The sequence below is a fragment of the Gopherus flavomarginatus genome, chromosome 22 (genome assembly GCF_025201925.1).
Source record: "Gopherus flavomarginatus isolate rGopFla2 chromosome 22, rGopFla2.mat.asm, whole genome shotgun sequence".
In the NCBI taxonomy this organism is placed as follows: domain Eukaryota; kingdom Metazoa; phylum Chordata; order Testudines; family Testudinidae; genus Gopherus; species Gopherus flavomarginatus.
The window spans coordinates 5,961,220-5,978,978 of NC_066638.1; the positions used below are offsets into that span (position 1 = coordinate 5,961,220).

Below are 17,759 nucleotides of genomic sequence, written 5' to 3' on the forward strand. Positions count from 1 at the left end.
GCTCAGGGCCTTGTGTTGATGCTGCTGTCACTGGGATCAGAACCTGATCAGTCAAGATCATGGCCCTCAGAGCCATGTATGTTTCTCTGTCATGTTAACCCTGACATGCCGTGCTGGGGAGGCTGCATCCGCTGGGCTGCGTGTCCCTCCCTCAGATGCGTGTCACAAAACTCTTTCTAAGAAGCCATTGAGGAACCAGCCGGCATATAAAGATGAATAAAACGTTTGTAACTCAGGCCCTTATCAGAAATGTTTCCAATCCACATGGGCGTGGGCGGCGAGTCTCTCGCATGATCTCATCCTGTGAACGCCGCTCTCTGGGAATGACTCCTGCCCTCCCCAGTGCAGGGTCCCACGGTTGTGGCACAACCACCAGGCGCTCTTTACGACATCCTGATCAGGGGGCCAGTGTGAACCCTTTTTGGAGTTGCGGAGGGGTTGGCCTGAGGGGGGATGGGCTCTGCAGCAGCCATGCTGGGACATGAGGGTCCCATGCTGGGAGTGTGGGAAGCCGACCCCTAAGCCAGGGGGGCAGGTTGTGATCTGTTATGCCGGTGGGAATTCAGAGTTATTCTGGATTTACACCTGTGCAGCTGAGAGCAAAGCCTGGATACCCCAGTGACTGAGCTGTGGGGAGCAATGAGGAAAGCCTGGGGCATGTTTACATCAGCGGTTGCAGGGCATGCGTCACATCTGGGACACGCTTCGCTTGTCTGGCACCGAACCCAAAACCGCACAAACAGCCTCCTCTGCACCACAGCACATGCCCTGAGCCAATGAATCAGAGGGTGACAAGTCACCTCCCCCACCCTCCGTCTCCAATTGCACTTTGTCCAGGTGCCTTTGCACAGCTCCAGGCTGGGAGACAGCAAGGGGAGGAGTGAGCTAAAGGCTGGCAGGGCAGTTCAGTTCAGTTCTAGCAGAAGCTGCACAGCCTATTGGACCCCAGGATAGTTGGAAGGACCTGGCTCCTCCTCCCATGAGACCAAATTAAACCCTTTCATGTCCTGAGAAGGAAGAGCTGTACCCCCCGAGTACAGCTCAGGTAGGCCTGGGAAACCTGTCTGAGATTGGCTGTGATGCAGAGGGGTACAGAATATTTCCAAGGCAGACCCCAAACCATTCTAAATGGGTGGAGGGATTAGTTGGGAAGGGTGGCCCAGGGTTTGGGTACTCACTTGGGATCAATTCCCTGCTCTGCCACAGACTCCCTATTTGACCCTGAGCAACTCACTTAGTCTCTCTGTGACCACGGCTCCTTATTCTGCGTGGGCTGGTGGTGTGGCTTATGGTCCTAGTGCTGTTCCTTTGAATTCAGTGGAAAGATCCCCACAGACTGGACGGGGAGTAGCTTTGTGGTAGCCGTGATCTAAATAGTCTCGTGCACCCTTGTTCAAAAGTTCCTCACTGTGGTCTGTTCTTCACCTTTCTCCTGTCCAGGTTGTGATCGTGGTGGACAGAAATACCCAACTGGAGCCACCTACAGAGAAAACTGCAACCTCTGGTGAGTGCTTTGGCTTCTGATCAGGGTTCTTGCTGTCGCCAAGCGTTGCTAATTATTTCCTCAGCTGCTAATGAGCTGTTTGCCGTCAGCTAAGTCAGATGACTCAGGTTTCTCTTTCAACCATTCAAAATGTATTGTTCCTTAGCGGAACCCCCTCCCCAAGATTTCTGACTCCTGCCCTGACAGAGAGATCTCACAAGGCTGTGGAATAGCGTCCTAGTGTGCTCAGCGGGAGGCCCATCGCTTGTAAAATGAGACTGCATAGAGCATCCCAAAATGTGTTGCAGGGGCCATCTGTACTGGCAGGAGAGTGGGGCCAGAGGCATGACCCGCCACAGATTCCAGCGTTCTCTGATGCCAATCCACGGGGATTTGGCTGGCTTTGAGATTTGGGTGCCAGTCTCCTTGGGAACTGCCAGCTTTTCCCTGGGCCTGCAATGGAACAGCACAGGCTGCCCAGAATTTCCACTGCAGAGCCATAACGCAGCCTGGGGGGCGGGTTCTGGAAACTGGGCCTGCATGTTTAATGACCCACAGCGAATCCTTCGACTTGCCCAGTGTTAAATTGGTGATGAAATCCCAGATTGGGTCAGTTTCGGCTTCATCACTGTTTCCTGCAGAGGTGTCACCAAGACCAAATTCTGCCCTGATAACCTCACTGTGGCTTAGAAATGTAGCTCTGGAAGGGACCTCAAGAGGTCATCTAGTCAAACCCCTCAGGCTGCAGCCCCGGCACAGGCAATGGTTTGCCTCAAACCTCCTTTCTCAGTGGCCTGCTGAGAGCCGTTCCAATCTTTACAACCATTTCCAAAGTATTTCTGGAATCCTAGAAATCGAGATGGGAAAGACAGATTGGGCTGTTATGTCTCTCCATGTGCAAAGAGCAAACAGATGATTTAAGTGCGAATGGCATTTATTTTAGATGAGGAGAACAGCGGAGAACAAAAGAAGTGTCTATGAGAGAGCGCAGTATGTGCAGTATGTGTCGCCTAACAGTCTGTGCTGAACTGAGCACAAAATGGCTGCCCACCGCTACAGAGAGCAGGATCCCTATAGATTTAAAGGGGCAGGATACAGAAAACGAAGGCATAAAAACATCAGAGCTAAATATACCAACTGAGCCTTACTGTAGGTCAGGGATATCCCTGCATGCTAATAATGGGCTGGATGCTTGTCTGAGTTACACTGCTGTGAATCAGGAGTGACTCCACTGATTTTTTGTGTAGCTGCTCCAGATTTATACGGACATTAGTGCAGCACCCTGTATCAGCTGGTAGGAAGCTTGCCCGCAAGGCCAGCACCTGTCTGAGACCATGCAGCCCAGCATTGAGTTGGGAGCATATCGAGTGTATGACAATCACAGCAGAGCATCTCTGGAAATGCCCCGCCCTCGCCCCTCCCCCCCCACTCCACCCCCTCCACCCCCCACCCCCCGCCACAATTGTCTGTCTGAGGAGCCAACTCTGGCTGGTGTTTTATCAGCAGGAATGCGGGGGTGGGATGCACTCAGTGTTGAAGCAAACTCTTCCCTGACCAGTTCCCAAACTCCTGGGGCCGCAGGGGTCAGACCCTTCCCAGGGTGGGGACTTTAATAAGGGCTGAAGGTTCCCAAGATTAATCGTCTGCCTTTCCTGCAGAAGGGGGAGTGTCTTCCAGCAGGGCTTGGCCTTTGCGGGCTGAACATGCCTAATGCTAAAATATTCCCAGTCCTGACCCCACGTAGGACTTAATAAGCAATTCCCCTTTCAGCTCTTACTCCAGATGCATCTGCATCTTGTGTGACCCCCCAGCTACTCGTACTCAGTTATCTCTCCCCGTCCTCCCCTCTAGACCCCCCAGGTCGATCCAGCCCTGCATCGGCCCAGAGTTAGAGGCCATTAGGTCTCTCTCCAGCCATAAGGAGCCCCCTGCTGCTCCCCCTCCCACCCTCCAGCACAGCAGCATGCTAGGGCAGGTGGGAAGGGCCACCAGTGACCTGGTATGGTTGCCAACCCGTAAGGGGCTGCTCTAACTTACACAAGGGGCCGCTCCAGCCCCCAGAGCAGCCTAGAGTCTAGGAGGCAGAGGTGCGAACGTCTGTTTACTTCGTGCCATGGAACTGCTGGGCACCTTACACACGAACCCTCCTCCCCCACCGTTTTTAACAGGGCCTGCTCTTCTCCTTGTTTTAGTGCCTGCGAGCGATGCAGTGTCTGCACCCTGTGGATTGCAGCGGGGTGAGACCCTCTCCCCAGGGGTTAATAACAGCAAGGAGGGGGGAGCGAAGGGCTTGGAAAGCATCTGGGAGGCTGTGGAATTTGAATTCTGGCTTTTTCCATTGCCTCACGGGCGCAAGGCAGCAGCGCGATCGCCCGGCAGAGGGGAGGGAAGGTCCCCCAGGGTTATAACACACACAAGGAATGTTAGGCCTGAGAGAGGAGCCTGCCACCCCTGGCCCCAGGGAGGCTACCATGGTTGTTCCTGTTTCAGGTGAGCCCTTTCCCCACTGAACAGTGATGTGCTTTCCTCCCGGCTGGACTGTGGGCTCACCTAGACTCACGTGGGCTGTCAGGACCTGGCTGCCGCGTTCGGGGGGAGTGGGGTGGGAAGGGTTAATTGGATGTGACTGTCTTGCTTTTCTATAGCCCCATCTGTGCAAGGGTCTGAAATAGTTTAATACAAGGGTCATTGGTGAAGTGATCCCTTCCTCCCAAGAGTCCAGGGAGCGGGAGGCTTTTCTCCATTTCAGATGGGAAACTGAGGCTCAGGGAGGGCAGGTTGCACAGCAAGTCAGTGTCAGAGCCAGGAATGGAACCCAGGAGTCCTGAGGCCCTGGCTACTGCTTTCAGTGCTGGCGAGTGCAGAGGAGCAGCCAGTTTCTGATGAGTCAGGGTGGGACAGAATTCATGTACCCCAGGACCAGGGGAGAGGAGCAGCCCGGGGCTTGGGCAGTCACATTCAGCCCTGTGCCCCTGTCGCCCGGCTCAGATGCTGACACCCTTCCGGCAGCCTTTCCAGCATGCTTCTCTCTGCTGCCTGGGGACTCAGGGAAGGGAGGGGCGGCTCCTGTGAGCCCTGGGAGGGATGGCTGGTTACTCTTCAAACCACTGATGGTTTCTAGCAGGTTATAAACTGTCCCCTCCCTCCACCTGGTTTCTGAGAGCTCCCTTGAGCCAGGGGGCAGGATGCAGGAGCACACAGCTCTCCATTGGTCCTGGGCAGCTGGTGGGGAGGGAGAAGCCAAGGAGCAAGTGCTCCCTTCTCCCTCCACCTCCACCCCCTGACCTCCCTGGGGTGGCCCACGGCCATCAGCTGGAATACAGAAGCCTGCATGTTTAGCACTCATTTGGCCCCAGAACCGGTCCAGGCAGCTGGTGCAGGGAGCCCGGTGTGGGATGCAGGGAGGGGATCACTGTTTGGCCAAGGGAGGGGAGGGGTGGGGTGGGAGGGAGCAGTCACCCCCTCCCCCAGCTCCTTTCTTCACCTCCCTTCATTGCCGAGGGAGGGGGGGAATATCTCCTCTCCCCCACCCCGGCTGTGTTCCCACCCTCTCTCCTCTGCAGTGTGGTGGGGTCGGGAGAGTGTCGCTATCCACACCCCAGTGCAACACCTGCCTCCATCTGCCCAGCGGTGCCCGCCCAGACTGTCCATGCAGCCCCGTTCACCTAGGGTGACCAGACAGCAAGTGTGAAAAATCGGGACGGGGGTGGGGGGTAATAGGATCCTATATAAGAAAAAGACTCGGGACTGTCCCTATAAAATCAGGACATCTGGTCACCCTACGTGCACCCAGCGGCGGGAGCCTGGCAGCAGGGTTGCAGGAGCACTGGACATCCACTGCCCCCCAGAGGGACAGTCATCCCCTGCTGGGAGGAAGGCAGGGTGAGATCTCCCACTCAGCGTCCTGGGGAGGGAAGAGTTAAGGCCGGGCCCGGGTCTGCAGTGCTGCTCTGCCAGCTCAGCTCTGGCTATCCTTGGAGAGCCTGGCCTGGCAGCTCCTTTGCCTTAAAAGGAAGTGCAGCCTGTCTGGGCTGGAAAAGGAGCAAAAACCAGCGGGGCTCTTGGAGAAAATACCAAGCATTGCTTGGAGCTTGGTTAATGCTGGAGAAGGCTTGTGTGAGCTCCCCGTGGGTGCCAGGGGACTGGAGGTGCTGGAATGGTGTGTGTAGGGGGGTGGGAGGGATGGGTTTTGTTTGGTGCCTATGGGAGTGAGGGGGCTCTGAGGCCTGCTTCATGCTTCCCACCCGCCAGCACGCCACAGCTCTGCTGCTGCACCCTGATCCAGAGCTGCAGCCCCCCTCCAGCCCCGCGGATCCCCTGCCCCGTGGGGCACAGGACACTTGCTGGGCTGAACTAGAGTCAGTGAAAGCAGCAAAGAATCCTGTGGCACCTTATAGACTAACAGACATTTTGGAGCATGAGCTTTCGTGGGTGAATACCCACTTCTTCAGATGCATGTGGTGGAAATTTCCAGGGGCAAGATTCTTTGCTGCTTTTACAGATCCAGACTAACACGGCTACCCCTCTGATACTTGACACCATAGAGTCAGTGGTGGCTGCTCTGTACCTTGGAGTCTTGCAGTTGAATCTGAGGATTTCAGTGACTCAGCCAGAGGCTCTGAGCCTGCGGCAGGAGCTGGTGGGCAACTCGGTTCTCTAGCCTGTGCTATGCAGGAGGTCAGAGATGATCAGGATGGTTTCTTCTGGCCTGAAACTCTCTGAGCAGGGCCTGTTCTTCCTTTCCTCCCCAGCTCTTCTAATGCATCCCAGGCCTGGTCTCCACAGAGAAGTGATTTCAGGGTGACTATGTCAGGGAGGGGTGTGAAAAACCCACACCCTGGAGCTCTGTAGATGCAGCTAGGGCGATGGAAGAATGGTGCCTTTGAAGGGGAAGGCAGGAGTTCCTGCCACGATGGAGAAACCCCTTCTGTCACTGCTGTCTGTGCCATGGGGATACAGCGTTGTGTCACTGCCGAACCCGTAATGCAGACATGGGCTGGCTAGGTTTCCCCGAAGGTTTAGTACAGACTCTCGTGTTCCCAGGTTTTAACACGGGTTGCTGAACTAATGGAAAGGCAGCAATAGCTGCTCTGAACCTTCCCCCAGCTCCAGAGTTTATTGATGTTTGCAAAAGCCTGACTAACTTTCAGCCTCATTAGTTTTCATCCCATGCTCTTTTGCCCTTCCAAGCTCCAGCAGGGACCAGCAGGGGAACGGGTCACAGTCTCATGCCAAGGACTGATTTCAAGGGCTTTCTGGCTCAGTTTTGAAGACCCACGTGGCTCCAAAGGTGCAGAGAAGTGAGTTTAGTTGCTTCTCTGAAGGCAGCATCCAACCCTTTAAGTGCTGGCTTTCAAACGGAGCAGAGCGTAGGCAGATGGGCTGCTGGGGGTTGGAGGGAGTCCTTGGTGGGTTGTGGGAAGGTGCAGGAGCTGAGGCCGATAGCTGAATCACAACTCTGGAGCAACAATGGATGCAGCTTCCCTCGAGATCCAGTATTGGCTGCCACCTAGGGTAGCTCCCCCAACTTGTGCTGTGGGCAGTGAGTGGGTGAGGTGGCTTTGGGTGCCGTTGGGGAGTGAGTGAGAGGGAACGACTGGTCCCAGCCTCACACGACAGATCTCTAGCGCTGGCAGACGTAGCGGTTCCGTCCTGCGCCGATGGCAAGGCCTTGTCCCACAGTTCCCCAGTGGACCTGCTTCCCTGGCTGACCCTTCTCTTATCTCCTTCTCTTCCCAGCACCTGCAGCGGGAACGGGAAGTGGGACTGCGAGCAGCATGCCTGCCTCATCGATGGCGAGATGATTGATGCCATCAACAGAGGGAATTATGGGTAAGAGCCCTTTGCCAGGAGGGCGGGGAGAACGAATTGCCATGGCCTTCGAAAGCCTGAAGGTTGGAGGTGTCGGCATTCCACTGTGGGTCCATGGGGCAGCCCCATGCTCTGAGAAACCTGCAAAATGTTGGGCCGGGTTCGCTGGGAGTGTTTGGGTCCTGGTAGCACTGAGAGCCCCCAGCTGAGATCACGACCCCATTGTGCTCGGCGCTGTACAGACACCCAGAGAGAGAGAGAGCTTGCCCCGCAGAGCTTACAATCTATACAGACAAGCCGGACGCAAGGCGGGAGGAAGGAAGAGTTCATTACAGAGGGAGAAACGCTGGGCAAGCGAGGGTTAACGTTCTGCCCTGTGCGTCCAAGCCTGGTTTTCGTAAATGAAAAGTCCTGACAACTGTTCTGAGGATGTTTTCGGTACCAGTGGCCCCCAAAAAGGCAGCACGTTTGGTGGTTTGTTTGTTTTTTTGCAAAAAAATGAAAAATTCCACCCGCTGACCAATTTTGAATGAAAATTTTCAGTTTAGAAAAAAGCCATTTCTGGTTAGAAAAATGTAGCCCCGTTCTGGGCTACAGCCCCTGTGCCCCACTGCCTTGGCACATCAGGGCCAGGGCGGGGGATGGAACCTCTCCTGAGGCGTGTGAGCATCTGGTAACCAAACCCTTCCCTTAAAATGCTGTTAGACGATTGTTAGCACCTTGGGAGCACGGCTGGATTTGCGGTTAAGGCACTGGCTGGACACCTGGGTTCCGTACCAACCGCTAGAGTGACCTTGGTCAAGTCCCTTAGCCTGTCTGTGGCTTCATTCCCCATCTGTACATTGGGGATAATAGCACTGCCCTCCCCTGCCTCTCCGGGGTCCTGAGAGAGTGAATGTATTAAAATGCTGATGCCACAGTAACAGGGCACAGATAAGTGCCTAGGACAGTGTGGCTAAGCTCCCGCTCTGTGTCAGGGACCAAACCAAAGCCCTGTGAACATCTCTGAATGGGCCACGCTGACCTTGGCGGGGAGGAATCTGGCGATGACCCTGCCCAAGTACTGAGGTGCCCAGACATGGGCCCTGCAGCCCAGGCCCATCTCTGTGTTAAACACCCTCATGCCCCCAACTAGCACTTCCAGGGGTGGAGCTGGTCAACACTCCACATCTTCAGACTGAGCCATGTAGTGCTTTCCACGGCTGGGGTCGTGGGCGTGTCGGGGGTGCTTTGCCCTCTAATCGGACCTGTGCCTGTCCCTCGCTAGCTGGAGAGCCGCCAACTACAGCCATTTCTGGGGGATGACACTGGACGAAGGGATCCGCTACCGGCTGGGGACCATCAAACCACCCCCCCTGGTCATGCACATGAACGAGCTGCAGGTGAGTCTGTCTTGCCTGGCCCAGGCCTTGAATGGGGTGGGGGTTGGGTTACATCCTGGGCTGTTTAGTTCCTGTCCACTCGAGACCAACTCTCCCATCCCAGGCTGCAGCTGGGATTTGATCCCTGGGGGGGGCATTATCCCCATTATACAGATGAGTACTGAGGCACGGGGCAGATTAAGTGACTGGACCAAGGTCATACTGGGTGTCTGTACCTGAGCTGGGAATTGGCCCAGTCCTGGCAGGGCCTTCCCCCTTGTGCTCGAAAAGGCTCCATGCTTTGGCTCAGGGCTGCTGCTCTCTGCTGTTGATTATTGCCGAGCTGCGGAAGCTCCAGGCGGTCCCGATTCGATTTCACGCACCGGCAGCCTTTTGCCACACGGGCTTCCAAGGCAAGTTCCTGAGCTGCGGCTAACGCCCGTGAGGATCCATGTGGCGGGGAGCACTATCAGGGCCTGCCTGCCCACAATGCTCGCCTGCATGCGGACGTGCCCAGACGCATGCGCACACCCGTGCACAAGTGTGCTGCTCACCTGCAGGCAGTGATGCTGTAGAGGGGGCTCTGTGGGGATCTCATTAGGCCTCTTCCTCTGGAAACCCCAGCTCAGAACCTTCAGCCTTGCGGTCCCTGGATTCTTTTCCTTTCCTTCCCCTGTTTGTTTCCCATCGGAAAGCGAGGTCTGCGCCGGCCCCCGGGCCCCTGCTGTGCCACTGCTGAGTCTGCAAAGCCGGCCTGCTGCACGGTGCATTACCCCGGACACATTCTGTCCCCAAAGGCTCCTGCTAGAACAAACACATGGACAGGGGCTGCCAGGGCACGACACTGACATCGCCTGGGCTCTGCTCCCATCCAGTTTACCGTGGAGGGTGGCCCCTGCCGGTGCGTGTGGAAAAGTGACGGGCGCTGCTCAGACTCATTCTTTTCCAAGCACATTCTTGGAGAGCAAGATGCTATTTTTCCAGTGGGGGCTGGGGGGAAGTCAGCTGGCTGAGCCAGGCAGGAAACCCAGGCTGTCAGCGGATGGGACAGGCCGTTATTCCAGCTTGCGCTATTGTTCGCCTGCTGCACTTTTATTTTATTTTATTTTTTTGTCTCTTGGCACTTCTGCTTGACCCGGGACTCGGGGGTGGTCTGAGCCAGGGTGGGAAGAGGTGTGAATGGGGGGAAAGGCCAATTTTCATTTTGCTTTCCCATTCTCGGGGATTCCCTGTATTCATCTGAGCCAGGTGCGGGGGCTGCATCCCCTTGAGTGGGGGCCGCCCCTGCCCAACATATGTTGCCATGACTTGGGGGTGGCAAAGGTCGGGGTGGTCAGGCAGTAGCATGCTCAGATTCCATTAATGACCTTGGGCAGCATCCCCAACAGCGCCTCCTGGTGGTGCCGGCAGGCAGCAGTGCAGCAACCCCAAACCCAGGCCAGGGTGCGGGTAGCACCCTGGCCAAGCATGCTAGGCAGTTGATCCGCACCCTGCCCTGCTCTCGCTGGATAGAGCTTTAGAGGCCCGTACTTTGGGGTCAGAGACCTTGGGTGCGATCCTGGCTGGGTACTCTCTTGCTGCATGGCAGGGATGGGGCAAGTCTGTACGGTCAAGGTGTTTACACGATGCTCCGGTGTCTCCACACCTTTCCACCAAGGAAGGAAGGAAACACCAAGGCCAGACCAGAGTCCTGAAATAGTCTTGTGCTGACCCCAGTCCCAGCAGTTCATATTTATCCGGCCTCCCGCTGGGGACCTTGAAATCATCAAGGTGTGGGGGATTGAGAAAAGGGTCCCCGTTGTTATGACCTGGCTTTGTTTTTCTTGGAGCGCCCCTACTGTTGGTGTGGAGAGAACATACCGCAAACATCAGCGCACCCTCCCCTCTGAGCTCGGCGGCAATGGCGGACCACTGTCCGAGGCCGCAGTGTCCTTCACTCCCTGACCATGGGTATTTTTAGAGCCGTTTCCTGATCACACATAAACGCTCCGCATTTGAATTGCATCCGGCCCGGTGCATGGCTGGCAGCCGGCCGGGGGCTGGGCAGCGTTGCCCAGGAATTCACTCCAAAACGAAAGGCAGCCATTTGTTCCGCAGTTGGAGGGTGACCCAGGGACCTTTGCCGTTCAGCTGGGTTTCAAGAAAGCCTGTTGTTCCAGTAGCCCAAGAAGCTGGACCCTGAGCTTAGGGCGCCCTGGTGCACACACCCAGGGAGAGACAGCCCTGCCCCAAGGCGCTGGCTGTGTCACTAGATGAGTCAGAAGAAGGATTCGTGGCCCTGTTTTACAGCTGGGGAACAGAGCTGCAGAGGGTGAAAATTTCCAAAGAACCCAAGCCAGTTAGGAGCCCAAAGCCCATTGACTTCCAAAGAGACTTAGACTCTTATGCACCTGCCCCTTTTGAAGAAGGGACTTTGGCACTTTGAAAACTTACCCAAGCCAATGGGAGTTAGGCACCTACATATCTCTGAGCCCAACTGACCTGCGCAGAGTCAGTGGCAAAGCCAGGAGCTGTCCCAGACCTCCCGAGTCCCAGCCCAGTGTCTTTACCACAAGCCCATCTTCAGTTTAACGTCCACCGAGTGGGTCAGGGTTGATTGCCTGCTTGGGGGAGGTTTGGATCCTGCAGGAGGTTTTTGGTGCAGGGGGAGAGCAAAGGCTCCTGGGGAAAGGGGAAGAAGCCGGACTCTCAGCTGGCCCTGGGGTATCTTCTCTAGAAGGGCTCCTCTCTTGAATGCAGCCTGGAAATCCAGCCGCTCTCGGCCGTGGTGTCCCTGGTGCTCTGGCACTGAGCCCCTGTGGCCCGCTGAGGCTCCCTGTCTCTGCCTCTGCAGATGAGCATGGACACCAACGAGCAGCTCCCCAGCCATTTCAACGCAGCTGACAAGTGGCCCGGGTTGGTCCTCGAGCCCCTGGACCAGGGCAATTGCGCCGGCTCCTGGGCTTTCTCCACGGCAGGTAAGACGCCCGTCGGGCAGGAGTGCCAGGCCGTGTGTCCCGGCAGGAGGTGGCTGGTGTAGAGAGAAGGAGCCCTCTGTGCCCGCTCACTGGAAAACGCCTGCCACGCCCTCCCCTTGCTGCCATGGTTCTGCCCATTGGCATGGTGCATAGAACGGGCCCGTCCTTAGTGCCAAGTGCCAGCTGCTCCCTGTCCCGGCTTGGACCCCTGGGGCTGAGGCTGATTGGCCGGGGGAAGGGAGAAAAGTTGTACCTGCTTGTCACGGAGTCCCTGGGCGATGCTCCGGAACTGCTCCCCACCAAGCCAGGCAGAACTTTGGGGAGCCTCCTCTCCCTTGGAGCAGACTTGTTCAGGGCAAGAAGCTCCCACGGCTTCACCTCCTGGGTCTCTCCTTGGAGCATTCAGCATCCTCTGCCCCTCCGTGCGCTTCCCACAGCGAGTCCACCCCAGTGGGGTCCTGGGGAAGCCACCGGGTCCTGCACCCCCACTTTGCAGTCAGACGTGACTCTTAGCCAGCCAGTAAAACAGAGGTTTATTCAATGACAGGAACAGGGTCTAAAACAGAGCTTGTAGGTACAGAGAACCGGACCCCTCGGCTGGGTCCATTCTGGGGGGCAGTGAGCCAGACCCCCAGGTCTGCCCTCCACCCTTGGCCCCAGCCAGCTCCAGACTAACAACCCCTCCCAGCCCCTCCTCTCTCCTCAGCCCCTTTCCCGGGCCAGGAGGTCACCTGATCCCTTTGTCTCCAACACCTTCAGCTGGCACCTTTGCAGGGGAGGGGCCCAGGCCATCAGTTGCTAGGAGACAGAGGGTCAGGCATTTAGGTGCACTGGCCCTTTGCTCTGCCAGATACTTAAGAACTGCCATGGGGACACTGAGGCACCAACACAGTATTCAGAGCAAACATTAAGAACATTCCCAGTTCGTCACATCTCTCTCCCCTTCGAGACCGAACTGAGCGAGGTCACTTCAGCCAGTGACCTGGGGAAGTTCGAACCCACCAAGGTTCCCATGGATGCCCCAGCATCTCTCCCATTCCTTGGTGTGAGTTACACCAGGACAGTCCAGTCTCACGCCCTCCCTTAGGTCGGGTGTGCTTGATGGCACTTTCAGGCCACATGTGGGAAGGTTTATGCAGCCCACACCCTTTGCCACCCCAATACCCCTGGGGTTCAAGCTGGGATTGGGTCTTTTCCCAGCCCTCTGGTCTGTGATTCGGGCTCTCTTGGTTAAGAGCCCCCATCTTGGCCTTTGCCAGCTCTGGGCTTGGGCAGCCACTTCCCACTTTGTGGCCCAGACACAACACCTCTGCCGTCCGTCCCCACCTTACACTTTCCAGCTTTTACCGTCAGTCCCACCTCCTTGAGGCAGCCCAGCCCCCTCTTCACCTGGGACACCTGTTCCTCCCAGGTCTGGCTAAAGATGCACATGTTATCAGTGTCTGCCAGGGCTAAGTTCTCCATCGCCCTCAGCTTGTCTAGAATCTCCCCAGGCCTAGGCATGTCGGCATCGGACACTGTGATGGCTTTAAGCTTCTGATAGCCCCCATAAAACCAGATCATCCTGTCTCCCTTGGGGATCAGCCCCACGGGTGAGGCCCATGGGCTGTAAAACGGCTGGATCCCATCTAAAGCCAGCATGTCCCTGACCTCTCTCTCCAGGTTCTGGGCTGCTTTCCCAGTGACTCTGAACGGGGAACACCTGATGGGGAGATTGTCTCCCACCTCAGGGAAGAGATCCCCCAGGGGGTCTTCCCCCCTCTCCATCCAATCCTCCCCCTTCAGGTCCAGGGGTCCCCTCACTCTCCTCCCATCCAGCAGCTCAAATGGGATGAACCCTGTGGATTCCTGGGGCACCACCAGCTGCCTTCCGATTCCCCCCAGTTCTACTTCCCCTTGGGGAGCCCATTCCCGGTACAGGAATCCCTTCTCTTGCAGGACTCTGTCCCTGCAGCCTTCCCCAAGGGGGGTTGCAGCACTGTGGCCAGCAAGTTCTCTCAGCTTCTCCAAGGAGGGATCCTTCTGCAGCTCGGTCTGGGATTCAGCAGCTGGGGCAGGGAGTGGGACCTGCTCCCTCTCGCTGGCTGGGCCTGGGGTCACAGCCCCCCTGAGCCCTGTCCCTGGTAGCTCCCTCCCTGCTGTGTAATCACTTCCCAGCAGCACGTCTGGACCAGGCAAACCTGGTTGGCAGCTGACCTGCCCTGCCTGGGTGTCCCCCCACTCAGCTGGGGTCTCAGCTCCCCCCATGCTCAGCGCTGCCCTTGCTGTCTCAGTGGGGGCAGGCAGCGAGCTCTCTGCTCTGGTCACAGCATCAGAGCCAGTGTGAGCCCCCTCTCCGGTGTGCAGGGGGGCGGGGAGCATCTCTCCCTCCCACTCAGCCCCAGGGGGCTGGTTACAGGTAGGCAGGTATCCTGAGCCCTGCAGCCCCTCCCCCCTGCCAGCCAGGTTATTTGCATTTTCACTGACCATTTCCATCCCAGCCAATTGGTTCCCTGGATTTGAATTCAAACCCTCGGCCGTTACAGGAGCGGGGCCTGGATCCTGTCCCATGGGGAGACAGTCACCCCCCAACAGGGCCTCCCAGCAGATATCCTGGAGAACCCCAACTACCAGCCAGCCCGACCCCTCCTGGGTCTGCACAGGGATCTGGGCCATAGGCAGGGCGAGGGGCTTCACCCCAGGGAACTTCACCCAGGTCCCACAGTCCCTCAGCATCTGGGGCTGCACCACCACAGTTCTCTCTGTCCGAGGGTCTCGCCCCCGCAGGCGTGTTTTCCCACTGACCCCTGGGCAGCCCCCTATGTCTCTCCGCTCCACCATCACCAGTCCACGCTGCTGCTGCTTCTCATGCAGCTTTTCCTCGGGCTCTTGCTCTCTCTCACGGTCCTCTCGCTCTCTCGGGTTCTGCTCCCATCCCATCCGTCTCCAATCTCCTGATGGGGAACCCAATCGTGAAGACCCTCGTCTGATTGGGGACCAGACTCCCGGGGATGCCTGGCTGATGCTCCAGCTGCTCTCAGATCCTCTTGTAGCCCCATCTGGGCCAGGAATCTGCTCCTCAGAGCGGTGCTTTTCCTCCAACTGCACGATTAACTGTGCCTTGGTGAATTTCCCCATGCGTAACCCTCTCTTTGTGCACAGGATCGCAATGTCCTTCTCAAGGAGATGGTGATAGGCCATCACTTCACCGTTCCCAAGTGGCTCTGGACTCACAGGCCTGTGTGCTCTTGGCTCCCGCATGGTTTCCAGGAAGAACCCCTGGTGTGCCAGCCCTTCCCGTGATCACCACCTCTTTGCCAGGGTCGAGCTGCAGACTCCTCCGCCCCTGGGACTGCTCCTGCAATCCCCAGGGGAACCCTGCTACTGCAAAGATCCTTCTCTCTCCCAGGGTCGAGCGGCAAGCTCCTCCGCCCCTGAGACTGCTCGCTGCAGTCCTCAGGGGGACCCCGTTACTCCAACAGTCCTTCTCGCTGGTCACACACTCCCAGAGGTTAACCGCCCCCTGAAACCGTCCCTCTCTGAGCCTTCAGCACGCCTGGTCCTCATTATCCCTCCTTTGTTTTACTGCTCCCCAGTCACTTACTGCAAGCAGCGCCATTCACGGGGTGCAGTACATCCCACCGCTGCCACCAGTTGTCACGGAGTCCCTGGGCGATGCTCCGGAACTGCTCCCCACCAAGCCAGGCAGAACTTTGGGGAGCCTCCTCTCCCTTGGAGCAGACTTGTTCAGGGCAAGAAGCTCCCACGGCTTCACCTCCTGGGTCTCTCTTTGGAGCATTCAGCATCCTCTGCCCCTCTGTGCGCTTCCCACAGCGAGTCCACCCCAGTGGGGTCCTGGGGAAGCCACCGGGTCCTGCACCCCCACTTTGCAGTCAGACGTGACTCTCAGCCAGCCAGTAAAACAGAGGTTTATTCAATGACAGGAACAGGGTCTAAAACAGAGCTTGTAGGTACAGAGAACCGGACCCCTCGGCTGGGTCCATTCTGGGGGGCAGTGAGCCAGACCCCCAGGTCTGCCCTCCACCCTTGACCCCAGCCAGCTCCAGACTAACAACCCCTCCCAGCCCCTCCTCTCTGCTCAGCCCCTTTTCCCGGGCCAGGAGGTCACCTGATCCCTTTGTCTCCAACACCTTCAGCTGGCACCTTTGCAGGGGAGGGGCCCAGGCCATCAGTTGCTAGGAGACAGAGTGCCAGGCATTTAGGTGCACTGGCCCTTTGCTCTGCCAGATACTTAAGAACTGCCATGGGGACACTGAGGCACCAACACAGTATTCAGAGCAAACATTAAGAACATTCCCAGTTCGTCACACTGCTACATTAGGAACCTCCTAACCACGTGAGTTTCCTCCAAGCGGTGGCATCGGACAGGATCTCCATCCATTCCATGGGGCACATGACGCCTGCCCTGTCCCCCCAGAACCTGATCTCGTGCGACACCCGGAACCAGCAGGGCTGCAGCGGGGGCCGGATCGACCGGGCCTGGTGGTATCTGCGCAGGAGAGGGTGAGTGTGGTACAAAGGATGGAAGGGGATGACCAGAGCTTTTGGCAGGGGAGGGATCCCTGGAGTGGGACTGCAGGGCAGAGGTGGAATGAATCAGCCGAGCTGCGTCTGGGGGTTCAGGGCTCGGAGAGTGGGGGGTGTGTGGAGATGGAGAGCTGTGTGTGGCGGGGGGCAGGAATATAGCAAGGGGGCTGAGGGGCACTGGCAAAGCTGCAGCGGGAGGGGGAAGCCCAGGGCGGGAACAGCGGAAGAACGATGGGTTGGGATTGAGGGGCATTGGCAAAACCAGGGGGGGAGAGAGAGGGCAGGACTTGTTGCACTGGCCCAAGAACAGGCTGGCATTGCCCAGAGAATGATCCATCCCCTGGCATGGTCACCTCCAATCTGAGATGGGGCCAGCATCGGTCAAGCTATCCTGGAGCTGCATCGGGCATCCCAGCCCTCCCCGGCCCATTGTTCCTGTACTGGGGGCCAGCCCGTGGGCCGGGCCTGGTGCTTGGTCCCACCTACCGCTGTGCATCCCTCTCTTACCCCCCACTCTTGCCTCCCAGGGTGGTGACTGACAGCTGCTACCCCTTCACCAGCTGGGAGAAGGACAGCTCCCCCGCAGGCCGGCCCTGCATGATGCAAAGTCGTTCCACGGGCAGAGGGAAGAGACAAGCCACCCAGCGGTGCCCTAACCCCCAGACCCACTCCAACGAGATCTACCAGTCGACCCCCGCCTACCGCCTCTCCTCCAGCGTAAGTGCCACTGCCCTGCCCGGAGCCCGAGGGGTTAATGCTGGCTGGGCCTGGGCTGGCCCAGGAGGCAGGAGATTAATCCCACTTGCTCAGGGCCAGCAGGAGGGCATTGGAGGGGTGGGGTGAGGGCCAGGTCGAGATTAAAGCCCAGGGTCTCCCAGCTGCCACCGCCACCCCGCCCCGGGTGTGACCCAACCCTGCTCTGTGTTTGCAGGAGAAGGAGATCATGAAGGAGCTGATGGAGAATGGGCCCGTGCAAGGTAAGGGATGCGCCAGCTGGACTGTATCCACCCACCACCTGCTGCAGGGAATCCCCTCCCCATCTGACTCTGGCACAGACCCCACTACCCGTCCAGCCCCAGGGAGCCCCCTCCCTCTCCCGCAGACCCTGTTACCAGTCCCTGGCTAATGCAGAGGAGGGGGACTAGGTGATTGGCTTCTATTTGGGCTGCTCCTTCTGCCCCCGGGAGTGGGGTAAAGGGGGCATGTCCCTCTGGCGGCTGCCCCTCTGTTGCTATCCCTGGCCAAATCCAGTACCTGTCTCCAGGACCTCAGGGTAGAGCTGGCAGGGGAGAGACATTAACCTCAAGTGCTGGGCTTTGAGGATCCCATCAGGGCTTAGACACAGAGCAGCTCAGCGATGCCAGGGGGCTGTGCGTGCCGGCCAACTGATAAATAGGGGACTTTCCTGGTGAAAACATGGGTTAGGCAGCAGCTCAGTAAGGTTTTGAGGGTCTAAATTTTGGGAATAGGTGCTTTGTGAATCCAGCCCTCAGGTGCTGTGGTGGGGAGCATGGTGTGAGAACTGGCCCTTTCAGCATGGGCTAGCATCCTGAGTGTTTGCTGCCTGAGGCCACGCTTCATACCATGTGCTTCCCAATGGGACAGCAAATGGGGCCCGTT

General features: G+C 57.7%; 1 protein-coding gene across 1 annotated transcript in view; it reads left to right on the forward strand.

Annotated features, from left to right (window-relative positions):
- Nucleotides 1-17,759, forward strand: part of TINAGL1 (tubulointerstitial nephritis antigen like 1) — a 32,323-nt gene that overhangs the window by 5,412 nt on the left and 9,152 nt on the right. The window contains exons 3-9 of the mRNA XM_050932443.1: nucleotides 1,441-1,504; nucleotides 7,223-7,315; nucleotides 8,562-8,676; nucleotides 11,489-11,612; nucleotides 15,965-16,115; nucleotides 16,667-16,856; nucleotides 17,071-17,116. Of these exons, the coding sequence (XP_050788400.1) occupies nucleotides 1,441-1,504; nucleotides 7,223-7,315; nucleotides 8,562-8,676; nucleotides 11,489-11,612; nucleotides 15,965-16,115; nucleotides 16,667-16,856; nucleotides 17,071-17,116 (783 nt within the window). The remainder of the gene's footprint in view (nucleotides 1-1,440; nucleotides 1,505-7,222; nucleotides 7,316-8,561; nucleotides 8,677-11,488; nucleotides 11,613-15,964; nucleotides 16,116-16,666; nucleotides 16,857-17,070; nucleotides 17,117-17,759) is intronic.